Source organism: Mobula hypostoma, chromosome 5 (assembly GCF_963921235.1).
Source record: "Mobula hypostoma chromosome 5, sMobHyp1.1, whole genome shotgun sequence".
NCBI classification, from domain to species: domain Eukaryota; kingdom Metazoa; phylum Chordata; class Chondrichthyes; order Myliobatiformes; family Myliobatidae; genus Mobula; species Mobula hypostoma.
The window spans coordinates 34,117,230-34,140,096 of NC_086101.1; the positions used below are offsets into that span (position 1 = coordinate 34,117,230).

Here is a 22,867-nt window from a genome sequence, read left to right on the forward strand (position 1 = left end):
GGGTGGTTCTGAGGGAAGGTCACAGTGTGAGAGGTGATACTGAGGGAGTGTTACTGAGGTGGTACCAGTGGCGTATCTAAGGTATGGCAGGTATGGCACGTGGTCTAGGTGCCACTTGAAGGGGGCGCCACTGAGCAGTTTCTATTGAAGTCAGACAAGCCATCCTGGGATAGTGAAAAAAGAATTTTCTTCAGATGTATGATCTGTCTTTGATTATCATGGGTGAGAAGCACTAGGATGGCCTTACCTCAGAGCATTGTGTAAGAAGACCCTGAAATGTTTCTTCACGAAGAAGGAAAGTGGAGCTGAATGACGGAAGAGACGAAAGTTGGAGGCGGAGGAAGCCAAGAAGTCGAGCAAGTTCTTCATGCCCTTTGAAAAGCCCAGAACAAGTAGTTCGACACGTTCCATGGAGTCGCCTGCACCTGCTACAAGTTTGTTAGAATCCGAAGGTGGATCAAGTACAAATGCGTCACAAGCCGAGGAGGAAGTCAAGTCAGATAAATCCGAGTATGATGAGATTAAGAGTGAGGCTGCCACAGAGAACGTGGACATGACAGGAGGGGAAGACGATGGTTGTGGTGGTGATGTTGAGTTTATTGACGAGATTTTACCTGACGAGATTGAACCTGACGACACTGAACCTAGTGAACTGGATGGTGTCAAAGAGCCTCGAACTGTCATACCAGAAGTGATTGAACAGCATGACACTGGACTTCTGAAGTTCGACAAGGATACTGGAAAAGCAATTCTGCCTGACTCGTTGAGAACAGAAATAATAAATCTGGGTTCAAAGTATTTCCAGAACAGTGAGGGGCCTTTCCTACCAACAAATAACCACTCAATGAACAAAACTTGGTTCAAGAGGAAATTGGGAAATGGTCATGGTAAGGAAGTGACTCACTCATGGCTGGTCTATTCCCCTTCTAAAAAGTCTGCCTTTTGTAGATGGATAGATATACTTTATTGATCCCGAGGGAAATTGGGTTTCGTTACAGCCGCACCAACCAAGAGTAGAGCATAAATATAGCAATACAAAAACCACAAACAATCAAACAACAATATGCAAACTATGTCAGATGGAAATAAGTCCAGGACCAGCCTATTGGCTCAGGGTGTCTGACCCTCCACGGAGGAGCTGCAAAGTTCAATGGCCACAGGCAGGAACGACCTCCCGTGCCGCCCAGTGTTGAATCTCGGTGGAATGTGGCTGAAGTCCAACAGTAAAAAGTTCAATATCCGGTCTACAAACACATTCCTCGATCGTAATATGACCCGGATTGCACCATCTGTTGTTAACCAGAACAGTAAGCCCCCAACTCCTTTACGCTTACCGCTCTCAGTGCACTTCCGGTCAGCCCGAACGGTCTGAAAGCCGTCCATGGAGAAGTTTTGATTGGGTATGTCCTCGTGCAGCCCCGTTCCAGTGAAACACATAACACTGCACTCCCGAAATGTTCTCTGACTCCTGGCTAGCGCCGTGAACTCGACCATTTTATTACCCAGTGATCTCACATTGCCCATAATGAGAGAGGGAAGACACGGCTTATAACTCCTCTTCTCCATAAGTCTCTGTTGTCTCGACCCGGTCCTCTTTCCTCGCTTTTTTGATCCCTCTCTGCATCCTCTGTGTGTTTTCCTCCAGATTTCAGCAGGGGTGTCCACCGCTCTGCTCGCTAAACTGGCTGGCATAAGCGCAATCAGCTGGTCCCTGGAATAAACAATGCGACCATACTGTTGCCCTGCTAATGAGACGTGTCCGAATGTAACTGTTTCCAGCGCTAAACACCCAAATAAAACTCTCTCCACCAGCATGTTAGAGAGGGTGCAGCTTCAACGTGTTACTGTGAAAAAAATACAACAAGTAACGTAAGTTAAAAAAGTAAGAAGAAAGAAGTAAGAAAACTAGTCGGAACGGCTGTAACAGGCTGCATGCACGACCGGTGCATGAGCACTTGTATCTGTTGTCTTCTCTATTCCTGGTTGAACCATCAATCCTCACTGGAGCGGGAAAGTGGATTCAACCAGTGGAAAGCACCTGAAAGAATTAGTGGTCATAAAAATGCCAAGAATCACCGGGAATGCTTCACACAGCGGAAAGAAATGGAAAGAAATTTAGCTGGAAACAGAGGAGTTATTGACGCAGTATTTCAGTCACAGATTGAGAAGGAAAAGCAGAAGTGGATGATATCTTGCCGAGAATCCTTCACTGCATAAAATTCCTTGCGACTCAGAACCTGGCTTTGCGAGGACACAGGGAGTCACTTCAGCTAGACGATGACTCCAATGTGGAAAATTTCCTTGGCTTACTGAAGCTACTGGCCATCTTTGACTGTGTCATAAAAGAACACCTCACTCATTTGGAAAGTCATCCTGGATCCACGTCTTATCTTTCACCGGGTGTCCAGAACGAATTCATCCACATGATGGCATCCACTGTTCACCAGAGTTTACTGAGAAGCATTCGTAAAGCCAAGTACCATGGTCTCATGTTCGACTCGACTCCTGATCAGGCACACCGTGAGCAAATGTCGGAAGTAGTGAGGTATGTGGAAGTTGATTTTGAGAGGAAAACAGTCCATGTTAGAGAGTCCTTCCTTGGTTTTATCCAGGTAAGCCAGAAGGATGCTGAGAGCTTGGTTGAAGACATCTTGAAACAGCTAGAGAAGGACGAAATGGAGCTACAAGATTGTCGGTGACAGTGCTATGACAATGCTGCTGTGATGGCTGGACACAGGAGTGGTGTTCATCACAGAATAAGTGAGAAAAACAACCTGGCAGTGTTTGTGAATTGCAACAATCAATCAACTTGGTGGGTGTACATGCAGCCAAGCAGGATACAAGAAGTGACGCACGGCAGCTGTACAACTGCATGTTGAGTTACGATTTTCTGATTTTGCAACATTCTCATTGACCGTATTCAAAAGAGGCTGCAGGATCCTAGCATGAACTTCCACGATGCTGCCCTGGATTTGAAAGCCCTCTGAGATCATTTTTATGATGAAAGAGAAGCGATGGTCAGTGAGTCACCGAAGAAGGAGTCGGTCTCTGTCAAGAATGGAATATTGAAGTTGAAAGATGTCAGAGACAAAAGAAACGAATGGCTGATGAGAACTGGAGAGACGCTGGGTTAACAGCTAAGGAGGAAATGGAAAGAGTCATGAAGGGAACACTCGACCGTCTTCACAGAGAAATGGACGAAAGGTTCGCTCGTTTGCACGACACTGATGCCAAGTTTGGGTTCCTTCTCGATGTTGAGGGATTGTGTTACAGTGCTGATAGGAACGACCTAAAGAAGAAATGCGAAAATTTGGGCAAATTGTACAGTTCTGATGTTGATGGACAGCAACTATATGAAGACATTTTGGATGAGAACAAGGTGGATGATCTTAAAGGGCGATTTACCTACTGCAGGGAGATACAGAATTGCTGTGTATTCTGTTTCATCGAGACCTGGCTCTCCCCTGCCACCCCCGACTGTGTCATCCAACCGGAGGGATTTTCAATCCATCAGATGGACTGCATGGCGCCGTAGGCAAGACGAGGGGAGGTGCTGTCTGCCTACTGATCAACACTGCATGGTGCTCGGACACAGTGGCACTGACAAGCTCCTGCAGCCCAGACCTGGAACACCTGTCGGTGAAGTGTCGTCCCTACTATCTGCCATGGGAATTCACCTCGGTCATACTGACAGCGGTCTACATTCACCCCCAGGCGGACATAGAGTGTGCTCTGAACATACTGTATGCCCACATCAGTGAACTTGAGACCAGGTATCCGGAGGCTTTGCTCATTACAGCCGGGGACTTTAACCAGGCCAACCTCAGAAAGGCACTGCCAAAGTTATACCAACATGTCTCCTGCCCCACTAGCGGCCCGAATATACTTGACTACTGCTAAACAGCAGTCAAGGATGCCTACCGTTCCGTCCCACGACCTCACTTCGGAAAATCGGACCATCAGGCCGTACTCCTCCTCCCGGCTTACAAACAGAAACTGAAGCGGGAGGTCACGGTGTCAAAAGTGGTGTCGCGTTGGATGGAGGAAACGGATGAGGTCCTCCGTGACTGCTTTGAATCAGTGGACTGGTTAGTATTCAAGGACTTGGCAGCTAACCTCGATGAGTATGCCTCAGCTGTCACAAAGGACTGTGTGTCTCGCAAGATGATCCAGGTATTCCCTAACCGGAAACCTTGACTTGAGGTCGAGTCCCTTTTGAAGGCTAGAGCTGTGGCTTTTAGGTCCAGGGATACCAGTCGCTACACGGAATCCAGGCGTGAACTCCGGAAAGCCATTAAGGGCACCAAGAGGCAATATTGAGCCAAGTTAGAAGCCCAGGCTAACCAAAGGAATGCCAGTAGACTATGACAGGGTCTAAATGAGATCACTGGGCGCAAAGAAAAGGCTGGGAATATCAATAACTGTGGCGCTTGTCTTCCTGACAAACTTAACGTATTCTACGCAAGATTCGAACAGAAGAGGAGCATTCCGCTCCCTCCAGATGAACCGGACCTGGTGGCATCGAGATTCATCGTCACCGAGGAGGACGTTAGAAGGACCTTCCTGAAGATAAATCCAAGGAAGGCAACGGGCCCAGATGGCATCCCAGGATGGGTTCTCCGGGCCTGTGCAAGCGAGCTAGCTGGAGTGTTTGCTGACATCTTCAACTGCTCCTTGCTTCAGTATAAGATCCCCTCGTGTTTTAAGAAGGCAACGATAATCCCAGTGCCGAAGAAGAGCAAGGTGGCATGCCTGAATGACTATCGACCTGTGGCTCTGACATCAATTGCTATGAAGTGCTTCGAGTGATTGGTTTTGGCACACATCAACCACAGCCTACCGGTCAACCTCGACGCTTTGCAATTCGCCTACCGGAGAACAGGTCAACGGCAGATGCCATCTCTCTGGCCCTACATTCCTCCTTAGAACACCTGGAGAATAAAGACGCATACATAAGGCTGCTTTTCATTGACTACAGCTCTGCCTTTAATACCATCATTCCAAATAAGCTGATTCCTAAGCTCCGGAACCTGGGCCTTAGCACTCAGATCTGGAGCTGGATCTTCAACTTCCTCACAGACAGGACCCAGGCTGTAAAAATAGGGGACAAGCTCTCCTCTACAATCACTCTGAGCACCGGTGCCCCACAAGGCTGTGTACTCAGCCTCCTGCTGTACTCACTGTACACCCATGATTGTGTAGCCCAGTTTCCATCAAACTCAATATATAAGTTTGCTGATGACACAACAATTGTAGGCCGTATCTCAGGTAATGACGAGTTTGAGTACAGAGAGGAAATTAAGAACCTGGTGGCATGGTGTGAAGACAATAACCTATCCCTCAATGTCAGCAAGACGAAGGAATTGGCTGTTGACTTCAGAAGGAGTAGCGGACCGCACAACCCAATTTACATCGGTGGTGTGCAAGTGGAACAGGTCAAAAGCTTTAAGTTCCTCGGGGTCAATATCACAAATGACCTGACTTGGTCCAACCAAGCAGAGTTCACTGCCAAGAAGGTCCACCAGTGCCTTTACTTCCTGAGAAAACTAAAGAAATTTGGCCTGTCCCCTAAAACCCTCACTAATTTTTATAGATGCACTGTAGAAAGCATTCTTCTAGGGTGTATCACAACCTGGTATGGAAGTTGTCCTGTCCAAGACCGAAAGAAGCTGCAGAAGATCGTGAACACGGCACAGTACATCACAGAAACCAATCTTCCGTCCGTGGACTCACTTTACACCGCACGCTGTCGGAGCAGTGTTGCCAGGATAATCAGGGACACGACCCACCCAGCCAACATACTTTTCGTCCCTCTTCCCTCCGGGAGAAGACTCAGGAGCTTGAAGACTCGTACAGCCAGATTTGGGAACAGCTTCTTTCCAACTGTGATAAGACTGCTGAATGGATCCTGACCCGGATCTGGGCCATACCCTCGAAATATCCGGACCTGTCTCTCAGTTTTTTTGCACTACCTTACTTTCCATTTTTCTATTTTCTATTTATGATTTATAATTTAAATTTTTAATATTTACTAATTTTAACTATTTTTAATATTTAATATTTGTAATCCAGGGAGTGTGAAGCGCAGAATCAAATATCGCTGTGATGATTGTACGTTCTAGTACCAATTGTTTGGCGACAATAAAGTATAAAGTATAATAAATCAGCCATGATCAAGGTGGGTCAACATAAAAATATCAAGATCTGAAGAGTTTCTTGAATTTATTGTTCAGTATGGAGATGAGAGCGTCTTCCCTAATCTTCGCATTGCTCTTCAGATAATGCTAACCATCACAGTTTCCATCGCCAGCTGTGAGAGATCATTCAGCAAGTTAAAACTAATACTTTCATATTTGAGAGCCTCCATGGGTCAAGGCAGACTCTGTGATCTTGCTCTGCTGAGTGTAGAAAGAGAAGAAACTGAAACAACTGTCTTTGATCACATCATAGACCAATGAAAGCAAAGAAGATGCAGTTATAATTTTCATGTAGTGCCATAGTTTGTTAATTAAAAAATGAACGAGCTTGACTTGTACTTTTGAGCTGATATTATGGTACAGTTATCTAAAAGATGGGTGTCAGATGTCTGGAAAGGGGCACACTGTGGGAGGGTGGTACTGAGGGATGGTCACACTGTGGGAGGGGCGGTACTGAGGGAGGGTCACACTGTGGGAGGGTGGTACTGAGGGAGGGTCACACTGTGGGAGGGGTGGTACTGAGGGAGGGTCACACTGTGGGAGGGGTGGTACTGAGGGAGGGTCACTCTGTGGGAGGGTGATACTGAGGGAGGGTCACTCTGTGGGAGGGGTAGTACTGAGGGAGGGTCACACTGTGGGAGGGGTTGTACTGAGGGTGGGTTACACTGTGGGGGGTGGTACTGATGGAGGGTCACACTGTGGGAGGGGTTGTACTGTGGAAGGGTCACACTGTGAGAGGGTGGTACTGAGGGGGGGTCACACTGTGAGGGGTGATACTGAGGGAGGGTCACACTGTGGGAGGGTGGTACTGAGTGAGTGTCACACTGTGGAGGAGGTGGTACTGAGGGAGGGTCACACTGGGGGAGGAGTGGTACTGAGGGAGGGTCACTCTGTGAGGGGTGATACTGAGGGAGGGTCACACTGTAGAGAGGTGGTAATGAGGGAGGCTCATACTGTGGGGAGGGGTGGTACTGAGGGAGGGTCACACTGTGGGGGGGTGGTACTGAGGGAGTGTCACTGTGGGAGGGGTGGTACTGAGGGAGGGTCTCTGTGGGAGGGTGATACTGAGGGAGGGTCACTCTGTGGGAGGGGTAGTACTGAGGGAGGGTCACACTGTGGGAGGGGTTGTACTGAGGGTGGGTTACACTGTGGGGGGTGGTACTGATGGAGGTTCACACTGTGGGAGGGGTTGTACTATGGAAGGGTCACACTGTGGGAGGGTGGTACTGAGGGAGGGTCACACTGTGAGAGGGTGGTACTGAGGGGGGGTCACACTGTGAGGGGTGATACTGAGGGAGGGTCACACTGTGGGAGGGGCGGTACTGAGGGAGGGTCACACTGTGGGAGGGTGCTACTGAGGGAGGGTCACTCTGTGTGAGGGGTGGTACTGAGAGAGGGTCACACTGGGGGGGTGGTACTGCGGGAGGGTCACACTGTGGGAGGTAGAACTGAGGGAGGGTCACACTGTGGGAGGGGTTGTACTGTGGAAGGGTCACACTGTGGGAGGGTGGTACTGAGGGAGGGTCACACTGTGAGAGGGTGGTACTGAGGGGGGTCACACTGTGAGGGGTGATACTGAGGGAGGGTCACACTGTGGGAGGGTGGTACTGAGTGAGTGTCACACTGTGGAGGAGGTGGTACTGAGGGAGGGTCACACTGGGGGAGGAGTGGTACTGAGGGAGGGTCACTCTGTGAGGGGTGATACTGAGGGAGGGTCACACTGTGGGAGAGGTGGTAATGAGGGAGGCTCATACTGTGGGGAGGGGTGGTACTGAGGGAGGGTCACACTGTGGGAGGGGTGGTACTGAGGGAGTGTCACTGTGGGAGGGGTGGTACTGAGGGAGGGTCTCTGTGGGAGGGTGATACTGAGGGAGGGTCACTCTGTGGGAGGGGTAGTACTGAGGGAGGGTCACACTGTGGGAGGGGTTGTACTGAGGGTGGGTTACACTGTGGAGGAGGTGGTACTGAGGGAGGTTCACACTGTGGGAGGAGTGGTACTGATGGGAGGGTCACTCTGTGGGAGGGGTGATACTGAGGGAGGGTCACACTGTGAGAGGGTGGTAATGAGGGGGGGTCACACTGTGGGGAGGGGTGGTACTGAGGGAGGGTCACACTGTGGGGGGGTGGTACTGAGTGAGTGTCACACTGTGGAGGAGGTGGTACTGAGGGAGGGTCACTGTGGGAGGGTGATACTGAGGGAGGGTCACTCTGTGGGAGGGGTAGATACTGAGGGAGGGTCACACTGTGGGAGGGGTTGTACTGAGGTGGGTTACACTGTGGGGGGTGGTACTGATGGAGGTTCACACTGTGGGGAGGGGTGGTACTGATGGAAGGGTCACACTGTGGGGGGGTGGTACTGAGGGAGTGTCACTGTGGGAGGGGTGGTACTGAGGGAGGGTCTCTGTGGGAGGGTGATACTGAGGGAGGGTCACTCTGTGGGAGGGGTAGTACTGAGGGAGGGTCACACTGGGGGGTGGTACTGAGGGAGGGTCACACTGTGGGAGGGGTGGTACTGAGGGAGGGTCACTCTGTGAGGGGTGATACTGAGGGAGGGTCACACTGTGGAGAGGTGGTACTAAGGGAGGCTCACACTGTGGGAGGGGTGGTACTGAGGGAGGGTCACACTGTGGGAAGAGTGTTACTGAGGGAGGGTCACTGTGGGAGGGTGGTACTGAGGGAGGGTCACACTGTGGGAAGAGTGTTACTGAGGGAGGGTCACTCTGTGGGAGGGGTGGTACTGAGGGAGGGTCACTGTGGGAGGGTGATACTGAGGGAGGGTCACACTGTGGGAGGGGTGGTACTGAGGGAGGGTCACACTGTGAGGGGTGGTACTGAGGGAGGGTCACACTGTGGGGGGGTGGTACTAAGGGAGTGTCACACTGTGGGAGGGTGGTACTGAGGGAGGGTCACACTGTGGGGGGGCGGTACTGAGGGAGGGTCACATGTGGGAGTGCTAGTGAGGGAGTGTCACACTGCGGCAGGGGTGGTACTGAGGGAGGGTCACATTGTGGGAGGGGTGGTACTGAGGGAGGGTCACACTGTGAGGGGTGGTACCGAGGGAGGGTCACACTGTGGGGAGGGGTGGTACTGAGGGAGGGTCACTCTGTGAGGGGTGGTACTGAGGGAGGGTCACTCTGTGTGAGGGGTGGTACTGAGAGAGGGTCACACTGGGGGGGTGGTACTGAGGGAGGGTCACACTGTGGGAAGGTGGTACTGAGGGAGGGTCACACTGTGGGAGGTAGAACTGAGGGAGGGTCACACTGTGGGAGGGGTGGTACTGAGGGTGGGTTACACTGTGAGGGGTGGTACTGAGGGAGGGTCACACTGTTGGAGGGGTGGTACTGAGGGTGGGTTACACTGTGGGAGGGGTGGTATTGAGGGAGGGTCACACTGTGAGGGGTGATACTGAGGGAGGGTCACACTGTGGGAGGGTGGTACTGAGGGAGGGTCACACTGGGAGGGGTGGTACTGGGGAAGGGTCACACTGTGAGGGGTGGTAATGAGGGGGGTCACACTGTGATGAGTGGTACTGAGGGAGGGTCACACTGTGGGAGGGGTGGTATTGAGGGAGGGTCACACTGTGAGGGGTGGTAATGAGAGGGTCACACTATGAGGGGTGGTAATGGGGGGGTCACACTGTGAGGGGTGATACTGAGGGAGGGTCACACTGTGAGAGGGTAGTACTGAGGGGGGTCACACTGTGAGGGGTGATACTGAGGGAGGGTCACACTGTGGGAGGGTGGTACTGAGGGAGGGTCACACTATGAGGGGTGGTAATGGGGGGTCACACTATGAGGGGTGGTAATGGGGGGTCACACTGTGGGAGGGGTGGTATTGAGGGAGGGTCACACTGTGAGGGGTGGTAATGGGAGGGTCACACTATGAGGGGTGGTAATGGGGGGGTCACACTGTGGGAGGGTGGTACTGAGGGGGGGTCACACTGTGGGAGGGTGGTACTGAGGGGGGGGTCACACTGTGGGAGGGTGGTACTGAAGGAATGCTGCACTGTCTAAATGTTCAGTTGACGTATTACACAGGCTGTTTTTCGGGAGTTGGGGGAAGTTGACTCTCGTGACCTGAAGTTCACCACATATTGCCAGTGGGATCTTGCTGTGCAGCGAAGGGATGAGCACACTGGGATCTCCCTCAGTGTGGTCTGAACGCCCCTCTGCACGTGCGAACTTCCTCACTGCCTCGTTGTTCAGAATGTGGACGGAGTTTCTGTTCACCTTGCTGTACCAGGAAGGTAGTGAGCTACTCACTGTGAATACAGGCGTCCAGGTCAGAGCCCCGCTTGGTTCTCGGTCCGTACTGACGGCGGCATTCTGTCGAGGAGAACAACAGGCCAAGCTGGTGAACAAGCACAGGTCGGCAGGACAACCCCCTGCCACAAACATATGCCCTCACATACAGAAACCCAGGACCTACAACCCTGAGGTTCACGTCTAGGACTAGAGAACATGTCTTACTAAGGTAGGCCGGGTGATTTGGAGCTCTTCTCCCCGGAATGAAAGCCGATGAGAGGTGCCTTGATAGAGAGCAAAAGAACGTTAAGAGGCATACACAGAGCGGAAGGCCAGAGGCGTTTTTCCAGGGTAAAAATGACTATTACAGGGGGTGTCATTTTAAGGTGAAGGAAAGTAGAAGAGGGGTGTCAGAGGAAAGTTCTTTACACAGAGAGTGGTAGGTGCTTGGTAGAGACAGATACATTAGGTGCATTTAAGAAACTCTCAGATATGCACATGGCTGATAGAAAAATAGAGGTCTATGTTTGAGGGAAGGGTTAAGTTGACCTTAGATTAAGTTAGTGCTGTAATGTTCTCTGTCACAGCATACTGTTTACAGAGGGTGGTTAGGGGAGCAGAGAAGGTTATTGGGGTCTCCCTACCTTCTGTCCAAGACCTCTTTCAGCGTCAATGCCTCCAGAAGACACGGTACATCATTAAAGACCCCTCACACCCTCTCCATGAACTGTTTGTTCTTCTGTCATCAGGCAAACGTTACAGGAGCATCAAAACTAAAACCACAAGGCTACTAAACAGCTTCCTCCCACAGGCAGTCAGACTGCTAAATAGCTGCTCTACCTGACTCTGCTTTTGGACACTTTTAACTGGCACTGGACCCTTATAACTTGATTTTAACTGACGTGGCTGTTGCGTTTTATATTTATTGTTATATTTATTATTTAGTGTTGTGTTTGTTATGCTATGATTGCACTGCTCCTGGGAAATGCTGTCTCATTCTGCCCTGCAGAGCTGATGTACGGTTAGAATGACAATAAAGTTTTTTGAATCTTGAATCTTGAATCTTCAATTTTCAATTAGAGAATCTCGGCTGTCTGGCATTCTGCAAGCGCCAGGGCTTCCTCGGGGTCTCAGGAGGACAGTAACCAAGGGTTGAGCAAAATGGTGCACGAGGGGAGAGCGTACACAGTCACCTCTGCTGCCAGGCAGACGGATGAGAGGTTAACGGACCCTGGGATAAAGAGACCTGTGCAAACCTGGAAGTGGGGAACAGGAAGGGGCCTTACAGAGACTTCAAACACGGATCAAGCACAAGAGCAGGCCCCTCAGCCCACAACGTTGTAGCAAGATAATTCAATTAATAATCAAATGCTCAGCTGAACTCATCTCTTCTGCATACACAAAGTCCATCTCGAGTACCTACCTAAGGTGATCCTGAATGCCCCTATCATATTCACTTCCACCATCAGCTCTGGCAGCACCTTCCAAGCATCTACCACTCTCCATCCACAACACATTTGCCCTACGCCTCTCCTTTGAACTCACCTCTCACCTTAAATGTATACTCTGTGCTATTAGAAATAATACCAGCTGCCTACTCTAACTTTTCCTCTAATAATCTCACAAAGCTCTATCAAGTCTCCCGTCAGCCTCTACTACTGCTGAGAAAACAACCCTCCTCAAGGCACATTTTCCCTAATCTTGGCAGGGTCTGTTTAATTCTGGTTCCGAGGCAGAGGGATGGTCAAACCCTGACTACGGTAGAGACCAGAACAGGTGCCACTGGATAATTACAACTGGGAATCCGGGCAACTCTCTCCAACACGGAGGCCACAGTGATGGGTTTAATGGTAAAGTGGATTAACACTCAGGATTGAAGGGAAGAAGAGGAGAGGGAGGTGGAGGGGCGTGGGAGGAGACTAGTGTGGAACAGTAACACCAAGGACCAAATGAATACTGCCGGTAATTTTCCTGCCAGCAGTGATTGGCTTGTCCAGGGAGGGGAGGGGAGGCAATTATCGTCACTTCACTGTGTTCCCCACCAAAATCCACAAAGAAGAGGTGATTCTGATCAAGTGGTCTTGCTGAGGGGGAGCTTGCTGTGACAGAGAGAACCTGGGCAAACCAAGAGCCAGCCATCATAAACATTACTTTCACTGACTGGAAAATCAAAGAACATTTACAGTTAGCTTGGACTAAGGCATCGTGTTGCAAAGTAACTGACAAATGTCTACGAAAACAGAGCACAGGCCTGAAAACTTTAGAGAAAGGCACTACTCACCCTGATATTTCGGATAAAAGTAATTCTGCGGAGAGAAGGAAGATCCAGTTCAGATGGAGGTATCTGCCAGTAACTAAAATGCTCATCTTTCACACAGAGTCTGGAAAATACTGCAACATTAAAGCAGCATCCCTGGCTCCCTCACACCATCCACACAGAGTAAATGTTACAGAGACATTCCTGGCTCCCTCCCTCTATCCACACAGATTCCTGGCTCCCTCACACCACCCACACACAGAAAACATTACAGTGGCATTCCTCCCTCCCTCACACCATCCACACAGAGTAAATGTTACAGAGACATTCCTGGCTCCCTCCCTCTATCCACACAGATTCCTCCCTCCCTCACACCATCCACACACCAAAGTTTATGCTCCCAACACTCCAACAACCCAACAGCTTGGCAGTAGAGCAAACACTTTGAACATTCAGTCACTGCTGTGATGTCAAAGAGGGATGGATGGCCATGCACAGCAGGGCTCCACAAACAATGATGTAACATTTGCCAAATCATGGGCTTCATTGTTCAATAACATTGACCACAGGATTCTGAAATCTGCATGAACTTTTTTCTGAATTTGTGTTGGCAATTTTTCCACATTTGGAGGATCAAGGGAGCCTTGGCTTAATGCTGCATCTACAGTTTGATGTTTCCTTACACTGTCCCTCCCTTAAAATGCCCCTCCCAGTGTGATGCTCCCTCACAGTGCCCCCAGTGTGATGCTCCCTCACAGTGCCCCCCAGTGTGATGCTCCCTCACAATGCCCCCCAGTGTGATGCTCCCTCACAGTGCCCCTCCTAATGTGATCCTCCCTCACAGTGTCCCCCAGTGTGATGCTCCCTCACAATGCCCCCAGTGTGATGCTCCCTCACAGTGCCCCTCCTAATGTGATCCTCCCTCACAGTGTCCCCCAGTGTGATGCTCCCTCACAATGCCCCCAGTGTGATGCTCCCTCACAGTGCCCCCCATGTGATGCTCCCTCACAGTGTCCCCCAGTGTGATGCTCCCTCAGTGCCCTCAGTGTGATGCTCCCTCACAATGCCCCTACCAGTGTGACACTCCCTCAGTGTGACACTCCCTCACAATGCCCCTCCCACAGTGTGACGCTCTCTCAGTGTGACACTCCTTCACAATGCCCCTCCCACAGTGTGACACTCTCTCCCTCACAATGCCCCTCCCACAGTGTGACACTCTCTCAGTGTGACACTCCCTCACAATGCCCCTCCCACAGTGTGACGCTCTCTCAGTGTGACACTCCCTCAGTGCCCCTCCCACAGCGAGATTCCGCCTCAGCACAGCATCCCCACTTTTGCCTCCAACCCCTCACTCTGCCATCAACCACCTACAACCCACTCTCCTCTCCTTCCCCCACCCCCCAAAAATCACACGACTGACCTCTTACTTTTTCCTCTCTCTGCTCTTCACCTAGCACAGTCTCTCGACTCCTCCAACCCGCACCCCCCCCAAACCCTGGTCCCCTGTGGCATAAACTATTACCTTTAACCCCTCTTTAGTCCAGACGTCACCCTGTGCTCAGGTGTGAGCACCCAACTCTGCTCTCAGTCCTGATACAAGACTTTGCTGTGAATTTTTTCACCCTCACTCCCCCCCCGCCGATACACACAGATGACGTGGTCCCCCAGCAGACTGTGTGTCGGCCCAGATTCCAGCATCCGCAGGCTCACATGTCCCCTACGTAATCTGGCCAATGGTCAGTTTTTGCTCACCCACTCCAGGGCACCCCTGGGCCAGGAATTCACCAGTAATTCGGACCACAGATCAGACGGCTCTCTGGTATCTGTGAAGCCGCGAAACAAAAACGGCAAAGAAATTTTGTTGAGGCATGGGAGAGTACAGACACTGACCCGTAGTCTCCCGTGCCTGGAAACTGACCCATAGTCTCCCATGCCTGGACGCTCACCCGTACTCTCCCGTGCCTGGAAACTGACCCGTAGTCTCCCATGCCTGGAAACTGACCCGTAGTCTCCCATGCCCGGAAACTGACCCGTAGTCTCCCGTGCCTGGAAACTGACCCGTACTCTCCCGTGTCTGCACGCTGACCCCGTAGTCTCCCGTGCCTGGACACTGATCCGTAGTCTCCCGTGCCTGGACGCTGACCCGTAGTCTCCCGTGCCTGGACGCTGACCCCCGTAGTCTCCCGTGCCTGGACACTGATCCGTAGTCTCCCGTGCCTGGACACCGACCTGTAGTCTCCCGTGCCTGGACGCTGACCCGTAGTCTCCCGTGCCTGGACGCTGACCCCTGTAGTCTCCCGTGCCTGGACGCTGACCCGTAGTCTCCCGTGCCTGGACGCTGACCCCCGTAGTCTCCCGTGCCTGGACGCTGACCCCCGTAGTCTCCCGTGCCTGGACACTGATCCGTAGTCTCCCGTGCCTGGACGCTGACCCGTAGTCTCCCGTGCCTGGACGCTGACCCCCGTAGTCTCCCGTGCCTGGACACTGATCCGTAGTCTCCCGTGCCTGGACACCGACCTGTAGTCTCCCGTGCCTGGACGCTGACCCGTAGTCTCCCGTGCCTGGACGCTGACCCCTGTAGTCTCCCGTGCCTGGACGCTGACCCGTAGTCTCCCGTGCCTGGACGCTGACCCCCGTAGTCTCCCGTGCCTGGACGCTGATCCCCGTAGTCTCCCGTGCCTGGACACCGACCTGTAGTCTCCCGTGCCTGGACACTGACCCGTAGTCTCCCGTGCCTGGACACCGACCTGTAGTCTCCCGTGCATTCCTGGACATTGAATTTATTTGTTTCTGGAGATACAGCGCGCAATATGCCCTTCCAGCTGTGCTGCCTGGCAATCCCCCGATTTAATCCCAGCCTAATCGCAGGAAATTTACAATGACCAATCAACCTTCTAACCCGTACTCTTTGTACTGTGGGTGGAAACCCACACGGTCACGGTGAGAATGAACAAACTCCTTACAGGCAGTGGCAGAAACTGAACCTTGAAGCATTGTGCTAACTAATTAACGACATGAAATACTTTAATTAAATAAGGCAAATGGCGGTGAGTCTGTCACTGGGAGTTACTGCTTGCAGCAAATTACCTAGCATCAGTACTTTTGGCCCTTCTAACTCATCCCCAGTAGTACAGTCTAACCCATCTTCCATTCGCTCATTTGGTCCATCGAGACCACAGTCACCTGAACTGCTACTCACCACATAAATATGTCGTAGATGACCAGTGGAAGAGCTCACCTTTATCCTCAGGCCTGAACGATTACAGCCCGTACTCCCACCCCATCTGCACTCAGCCCAGGAACTACAGGAAACCCCTCCCCTCCCCACGCCGGCACCCACCGTCTCTAGGTCGTTCTCAAAGATCTCCCGAGCCTCTTCCTTGTTGCAGAACTCCTCCACGCATTCCCGCTCCAGGTGGCCCTGCCGCGTCTCCTCAAACACTTGGAAAGCCCTCCGACTCCGACCCAGGAAGGAGGTGGCAACCCTCCGGGACACAACTGGGGGGAGAGAGAGGGAGAGATGAGGCAGAGGCAGGCGGAGGAGAGACCGGAGGGAGAAAGGAAAGGGAGGGAAAAGTGGAGTGGAGATGGGGGAGAGGGAGGGGAGAGAGAGGGAGGGAGGGGGAGAGGGAGGGAGAGGGAGGGGGAGGGGAGAAAGAGGGGGGGAGAGGAGAGAGGGAGGGGGAGAGGGGGGAGAGAGGGGGAGGGGGAGAGAGGGAGAGGGGGAGAGAGGGGGAGAGGGGAGGGGGAGAGGGGAGGGGGAGAGGGGAGGGGGAGAGGGGAGGGGGAGAGGGGGAGGAGGGGAGGGGGAGAGGGGGAGGGGGAGAGAGGGAGAGAGGGGAGAGGGGAGGGGGAGAGGGGGAGGGGGAGAGGGGGAGGGGGAGAGGGGAGGGGAGAGGGGGAGGGGAGAGGGGGAGGGGAGAGGGGGAGGGGGAGAGGGGGAGGGGAGAGGGGGAGGGGAGAGGGGGAGGGGGAGAGGGGGAGGGGGAGAGGGGGAGGGGGAGAGAGGGAGGGGGAGAGAGGGAGGGGGAGAGGGGGAGAGAGGGAGGGGGAGAGAGGGAGGGGGAGAGGGGGAGAGGGAGGGGAGAGGGGGAGAGAGGGAGGGGGAGAGGGGGAGAGAGGGAGGGAAAGTTGGGGGGAGAGGGGGAGAGAGGGAGGGAAAGTTGGGGGTAGATGGGGATGGGAAGACAGGGATGGGGAGGGTGGAGAGGAGGAGAGGGGAGGGGAGATGGGGTAGGGGAGATGTTGGGAGGGAGATAGATGGGAAGGGGGAAATGAAGCAGAATGACAGACAGGGAGAGGTGGAGAGGAGGGGAGTGGTGAGGGGGGAGATGGGTGGGAGAGATCTGGGGAGGGCGAAGGGAGGGATGGGGAAGGGAAGGATGGAGGGAGGGATTGGGAAAAGAACGGGAGATGGGGAAGGAAGGAGGGATGGGGAGAGAGGGAGGAGGGATGGGGGAGAGAGGGAGGGGGGAGGGGGAGGGTGGGAGGGTGGGACGGAGGGGGAGAGGGGAGAGGGAAGGAAGAGAGGGGAGAGAGGAGGAGAGAAGGGGATAGAGGAGGGAGGGGGAGAGGGAGAGAGGAGGGAGGGGGAGGGGGAGAGGGAGAGGCAGGGGGAGAGGGGAGGGAGAGGGAGGGGGAGAGGGAGGGGGAGAGGGAGGGGGGAGGGAGGGGGGAGGGGGAGAGGGAGGGGGGAGAGGGAGGGGGGAGGGGGAGAGGGAGGGGGAGAGGGGGAGAGGGAGAGGGGGAGGGGGAGGGGGAGGGGGAGGGGGAGGGATGGGGAGGAAGGGAGAGGGAGAGGGGAGGGAGAGGGAGAGGGGAGGGAGAGGGAGAGGGGAGGGAGAGGGAGAGGGGAGGGAGAGGGAGAGGGGAGGGAGAGGGAGAGGGGAGGGAGAGGGAAGGAAGGGAGAGGGGGAAGGGGAGAGGGGGAAGGGGAGAGGGGAAGGGGAGAGGGGGAAGGGGAGAGGGGAAGGGGAGAGGGGGAAGGGGAGAGGGGGAAGGGGAGAGGGGGAAGGGGAGAGGGGGAAGGGGAGAGGAGGGGGAGAGGGAGGGGGAGAGGGAGGGGGAGAGGGAGGGGGGAGAGGGGGAGGGGGAGAGGGGGAGGGGGAGAGGGGGAGGGGGAGAGGGGGAGGGGGAGGGGAGGAAGGGAGAGGGGGAGGGGGAGGGGAGGAAGGGAGAGGGGGAGGGGGAGGGGAGGAAGGGAGAGGGGGAGGGGGGAGAGGGGAAGAGGGGAGAGGGGGAGAGGGGGAGAGGGGAGAGGGGGAGAGGGGGAGAGGGGGAGAGGGGGAGAGGGGGAGAGGGGGAGAGGGGGAGAGGGGGAGAGGGGGAGAGGGGGAGAGAGGGAGAGGGGAGGAGAGGAGAGGGGAGGGAGGGGAGGAGAGGGGAGGGAGGGGCGGAGAGGGGAGGGAGGGAGGGGAGGAGAGGGGAGGGAGGGAGGGAGGGAGGAGAGGGGAGGTAGAGGAGAGAGAGAGAGGAGAGGGAGGGAAGGGGAGAGGGAGAGGAGAGGGAGGGGAGGGGGAGAGGGAGAGGAGAGGGAGGGAGGGGGAGGGAGGGAGAGGAGAGGGGAGAGGAGAGGGAGGGAGGGGGAGGGAGAGGAGAGGGAGGGAGGGGGAGAGGGAGAGGAGAGGGAGGGAGGGGGAGAGGGAGAGGAGAGGGAGGGAGGGGGAGAGGGAGAGGGAGAGGAGAGGGAGGGAGGGGGAGAGGGAGAGGAGAGGGAGGGAGGGGGAGAGGGAGAGGAGAGGGAGGGAGGGGGAGAGGGAGAGGAGAGGGAGGGAGGGGGAGAGGGAGAGGAGAGGGAGGGAGAGGGAGAGGAGAGGGAGGGAGGGGGAGAGGGAGAGGAGAGGGAGGGAGGGGGAGAGGAGAGGGAGGGAGGGGGAGAGGGAGAGGAGAGGGAGGGAGGGGGAGAGGAGAGGGAGGGAGGGGGAGAGGGAGAGGAGAGGGAGGGAGGGAGAGTGGGAGAGTGGGAGAGGAGAGGGAGGGAGGGAGAGTGGGAGAGGGAGGGAGGGAGAGTGGGAGAGGGGGAGGGAGAGAGAGAGGGAGGGAGGGAGAGAGAGAGGGAGGGAGGGAGGGAGAGAGAGAGGGAGGGAGGGAGGGAGAGAGAGAGGGAGGGAGAGGAGGGGGAGAGGGGAGGGAGGGGGAGAGGGGAGGGAGAGGGAGGGGGAGAGGGAGGGGGAGAGGGGAGGGAGAGGGAGGGGGAGAGGGGAGGGAGAGGGGAGGGAGAGGGAGGGGGAGGGGAGGGGGAGGGGGAAGAAGAGAGGGGGAAAGGGAGGGGGAAGAAGAGAGGGGGAGAGGGGGAGAGGGGGAGAGGGGAGAGAGGGGGAGAGGGGAGAGAGGGGGAGAGGGGAGAGAGGGGAGAGAGGGGAGAGGGGGGGAGAGGGGAGAGAGGGGAGAGAGGGGAGGGGGGGAGAGGGGAGAGAGGGGAGGGGAGGGGAGGGGAGAGAAGGGAGGGGAGAGAGGGAAGGGAGGGGAGGGGAGAGAGGGAAGGGAGGGGAGGGGAGAGAGGGAAGGGAGGGGAGGGGAAGGGAGGGGAGGGGAGGGGAGGGTAGGGGAGGGGAGGGAGGGGAGGGGAGGGGAGGGGAGGGGAGGGAGGGAGGGAGGGGAGGGGAGGGGAGGGAGGGGAGGGGAGGGAGGGAGAGAGAGGGGAAGGAAGGAGGGGGAGAGGGAGAGGAGAGGAAGGGAGGGAGAGAGGGAGAGGAGAGGGAGGGAGGGAGAGTGGGAGAGGGAGGGAGGGAGAGTGGGAGAGGGAGGGAGGGGAGGGGAGGGGAGGGGAGGTGAGGGAGGGGAGGGGAGGGGAGGGGAGGGGAGGGGAGGGGAGGGGAGGGGAGGGGAGGGAGGAGGGGGAGGGGAGGGAGGAGAGAGAGGGGAGGGGAGGGAGGGGAGAGAGGGGAGGGGAGGGAGGGGAGAGAGGGGAGGGAGGGGAGAGAGGGGAGGGAGGGGAGGGGAGGGGAGAGAAGGGAGGGGAGAGAGGGAAGGGAGGGGAGAGAGGGAATGGAGGGGAGAGGAGAGAGGGAAGGGAGGGGAGGGGAGGGGAGGGGAGGGGAGGGGAGGGGAGGGAGAGAGAGGAGAAGGAAGGAGGGGGAGAGGGAGAGGAGAGGAAGGGAGGGAGAGAGGGAGAGGAGAGGGAGGGAGGGAGAGAGGGAGAGGAGAGGGAGAGGAGAGGGAGGGAGGGAGAGAGGGAGAGGAGAGGGAGGGAGGGAGAGTGGGAGAGGGAGGTAGGGGAGGGGAGGGAGGGGAGGGAGGGGAGGGAGGGGAGGGGAGGGAGGGGAGGGGAGGGGAGGGGAGGGGAGGGGAGGGGAGGGGAGGGAGGGGAGGGGAGGGAGGGGAGAGAGGGGAGGGGAGAGGGGGAGAGGGAGGGGGAGAGGGAGGGGGAGAGGGAGGGGGGAGAGGGGGAGGGGGAGAGGGGGAGGGGGAGAGGGGGAGGGGGAGGGGAGGAAGGGAGAGGGGGAGGGGGAGGGGAGGAAGGGAGAGGGGGAGGGGGAGGGGGAGGGGAGGAAGGGAGAGGGGGAGGGGGGAGAGGGGAAGAGGGGAGAGGGGGAGAGGGGGAGAGGGGAGAGGGGGAGAGGGGGAGAGGGGGAGAGGGGGAGAGGGGGAGAGGGGGAGAGAGGGAGAGGGGAGGAGAGGAGAGGGGAGGGAGGGGAGGAGAGGGGAGGGAGGGGCGGAGAGGGGAGGGAGGGAGGGGAGGAGAGGGGAGGGAGGGAGGGGAGGAGAGGGGAGGTAGAGGAGAGAGAGAGAGGAGAGGGAGGGAAGGGGAGAGGGAGAGGAGAGGGAGGGAGGGGGAGAGGGAGAGGAGAGGGAGGGAGGGGGAGAGGGAGAGGAGAGGGAGAGGAGAGGGAGGGAGGGGGAGAGGGAGAGGAGAGGGAGGGAGGGGGAGAGGGAGAGGAGAGGGAGGGAGAGGGAGAGGGAGAGGAGAGGGAGGGGGAGAGGGAGAGGAGAGGGAGGGAGGGGGAGAGGGAGAGGAGAGGGAGGGAGGGGGAGAGGGAGAGGAGAGGGAGGGAGGGGGAGAGGGAGAGGAGAGGGAGAGGAGAGGGAGGGAGGGGGAGAGGAGAGGGAGGGAGGGGGAGAGGGAGAGGAGAGGGAGGGAGGGAGAGTGGGAGAGTGGGAGAGGGAGGGAGGGAGAGTGGGAGAGGGAGGGAGGGAGAGTGGGAGAGGGGGAGGGAGAGAGAGAGGGAGGGAGGGAGAGAGAGAGGGAGGGAGGGAGGGAGAGAGAGAGGGAGGGAGGGAGGGAGAGAGAGAGGGAGGGAGAGGAGGGGGAGAGGGGAGGGAGGGGGAGAGGGGAGGGAGAGGGAGGGGGAGAGGGAGGGGGAGAGGGGAGGGAGAGGGAGGGGGAGAGGGGAGGGAGAGGGGAGGGAGAGGGAGGGGGAGGGGAGGGGGAGGGGGAAGAAGAGAGGGGGAAAGGGAGGGGGGGGGGAGAGGGGGAGAGGGGGAGAGGGGGAGAGGGGGAGAGGGGAGAGAGGGGGAGAGGGGAGAGAGGGGGAGAGGGGAGAGAGGGGGGGAGAGGGGAGAGAGGGGAGGGGGGGGAGAGGGGAGAGAGGGGAGGGGAGGGGAGGGGAGAGAAGGGAGGGGAGAGAGGGAAGGGAGGGGAGGGGAGAGAGGGAAGGGAGGGGAGGGGAGAGAGGGAAGGGAGGGGAGGGGAGGGGAGGGGAGGGGAGGGGAGGGTAGGGGAGGGGAGGGAGGGGAGGGGAGGGGAGGGGAGGGGGGGAGGGGAGGGGAGGGGAGGGGAGGGGAGGGGAGGGGAGGGAGGGAGAGAGAGGAGAAGGAAGGAGGGGGAGAGGGAGAGGAGAGGAAGGGAGGGAGAGAGGGAGAGGAGAGGGAGGGAGAAAGAGTGGGAGAGGGAGGGAGGGAGAGTGGGAGAGGGAGGGAGGGGAGGGGAGGGGAGGGGAGGGGAGGTGAGGGAGGGGAGGGGAGGGGAGGGGAGGGGAGGGGAGGGGAGGGGAGGGGAGGGGAGGGGAGGGGAGGGAGGAGGGGGAGGGGAGGGAGGAGAGAGAGGGGAGGGGAGGGAGGGGAGAGAGGGGAGGGGAGGGAGGGGAGAGAGGGGAGGGAGGGGAGAGAGGGGAGGGAGGGGAGGGGAGGGGAGAGAAGGGAGGGGAGAGAGGGAAGGGAGGGGAGAGAGGGAATGGAGGGGAGAGGAGAGAGGGAAGGGAGGGGAGGGGAGGGGAGGGGAGGGGAGGGGAGGGGAGGGAGAGAGAGGAGAAGGAAGGAGGGGGAGAGGGAGAGGAGAGGAAGGGAGGGAGAGAGGGAGAGGAGAGGGAGGGAGGGAGAGAGGGAGAGGAGAGGGAGAGGAGAGGGAGGGAGGGAGAGAGGGAGAGGAGAGGGAGGGAGGGAGAGTGGGAGAGGGAGGTAGGGGAGGGGAGGGAGGGGAGGGAGGGGAGGGAGGGGAGGGGAGGGAGGGGAGGGGAGGGGAGGGGAGGGGAGGGGAGGGGAGGGGAGGGGAGGGAGGGGAGGGGAGAGAGGGGAGAGAGGGGAGAGAGGGGAGAGAGGGGAGGGGGGGGAGGGGAGGGAGGAGAGAGAGGGGAGGGGAAGGAGGGGAGAGAGGGGAGGGAGGGGAGGGACAGAGAGAGAAGGAAGGAGGGGGAGAGAGAGAGGAGAGGAAGGGAGGGAGAGAGGAGAGGGAGGGGGGGAGAGGAGAGGGAGGGAGGGGAGAGGAGAGGGAGGGGAGAGGAGAGGAGAGGGAGGGAGAGGAGAGGGAGGGAGAGGAGAGGGAGGGAGAGGAGAGGGAGGGAGAGGAGAGGGAGGGAGGGAGAGTGGGAGAGGGGAGGGAGGAAGGTGAGGGGGAAAGAGGACAGGGTGAGTAAAGTGGAGAGAAGGGATGGGGACGATATCGGGAAGGAGCGAGGGAGTGAGAGGGATGGTAGGATCGTGGAAGTGGTCGTGAAGAGGAGGAACAAAGGGGCGGGCGGGGGGGAGAGGGGGAGCAGCTGCTCACATTGCCGGGTCCCAGGGACGCCGAGCACCAACAACAGGGTTAAGACATCGAGCATCATCGCGGCCCAATCGCGTCTCGAAGAGCGGACGGACAGACGGCCTGAAGCACTGAGCACGGCCCGCAATTCACCCGCGGCCGTGCGGAACTACCCACCCCCTCTCGAAAACCCTCCTCTCCATCCCGCAACCCCTCCCCCTCTCCCCATCCGGCAGCTCCTTCCCTCCTCCACCACCTTTCCCCTCGCTCC

General features: G+C 57.1%; 1 protein-coding gene across 1 annotated transcript in view; it reads right to left on the reverse strand.

Moving 5' to 3' along the window:
* The window catches only part of LOC134346182 (growth arrest-specific protein 6-like), a 51,223-nt gene extending 28,459 nt beyond the window's left edge, over positions 1-22,764 (reverse strand). The window contains exons 1-4 of the mRNA XM_063047501.1: positions 22,621-22,764; positions 16,039-16,196; positions 12,723-12,747; positions 10,460-10,522 (exon numbers count right to left, since the gene is read on the reverse strand). Of these exons, the coding sequence (XP_062903571.1) occupies positions 10,460-10,522; positions 12,723-12,747; positions 16,039-16,196; positions 22,621-22,678 (304 nt within the window). The 5' untranslated portion in view covers positions 22,679-22,764. The remainder of the gene's footprint in view (positions 1-10,459; positions 10,523-12,722; positions 12,748-16,038; positions 16,197-22,620) is intronic.
* Between the last annotated feature and the right edge of the window lie 103 nt (positions 22,765-22,867).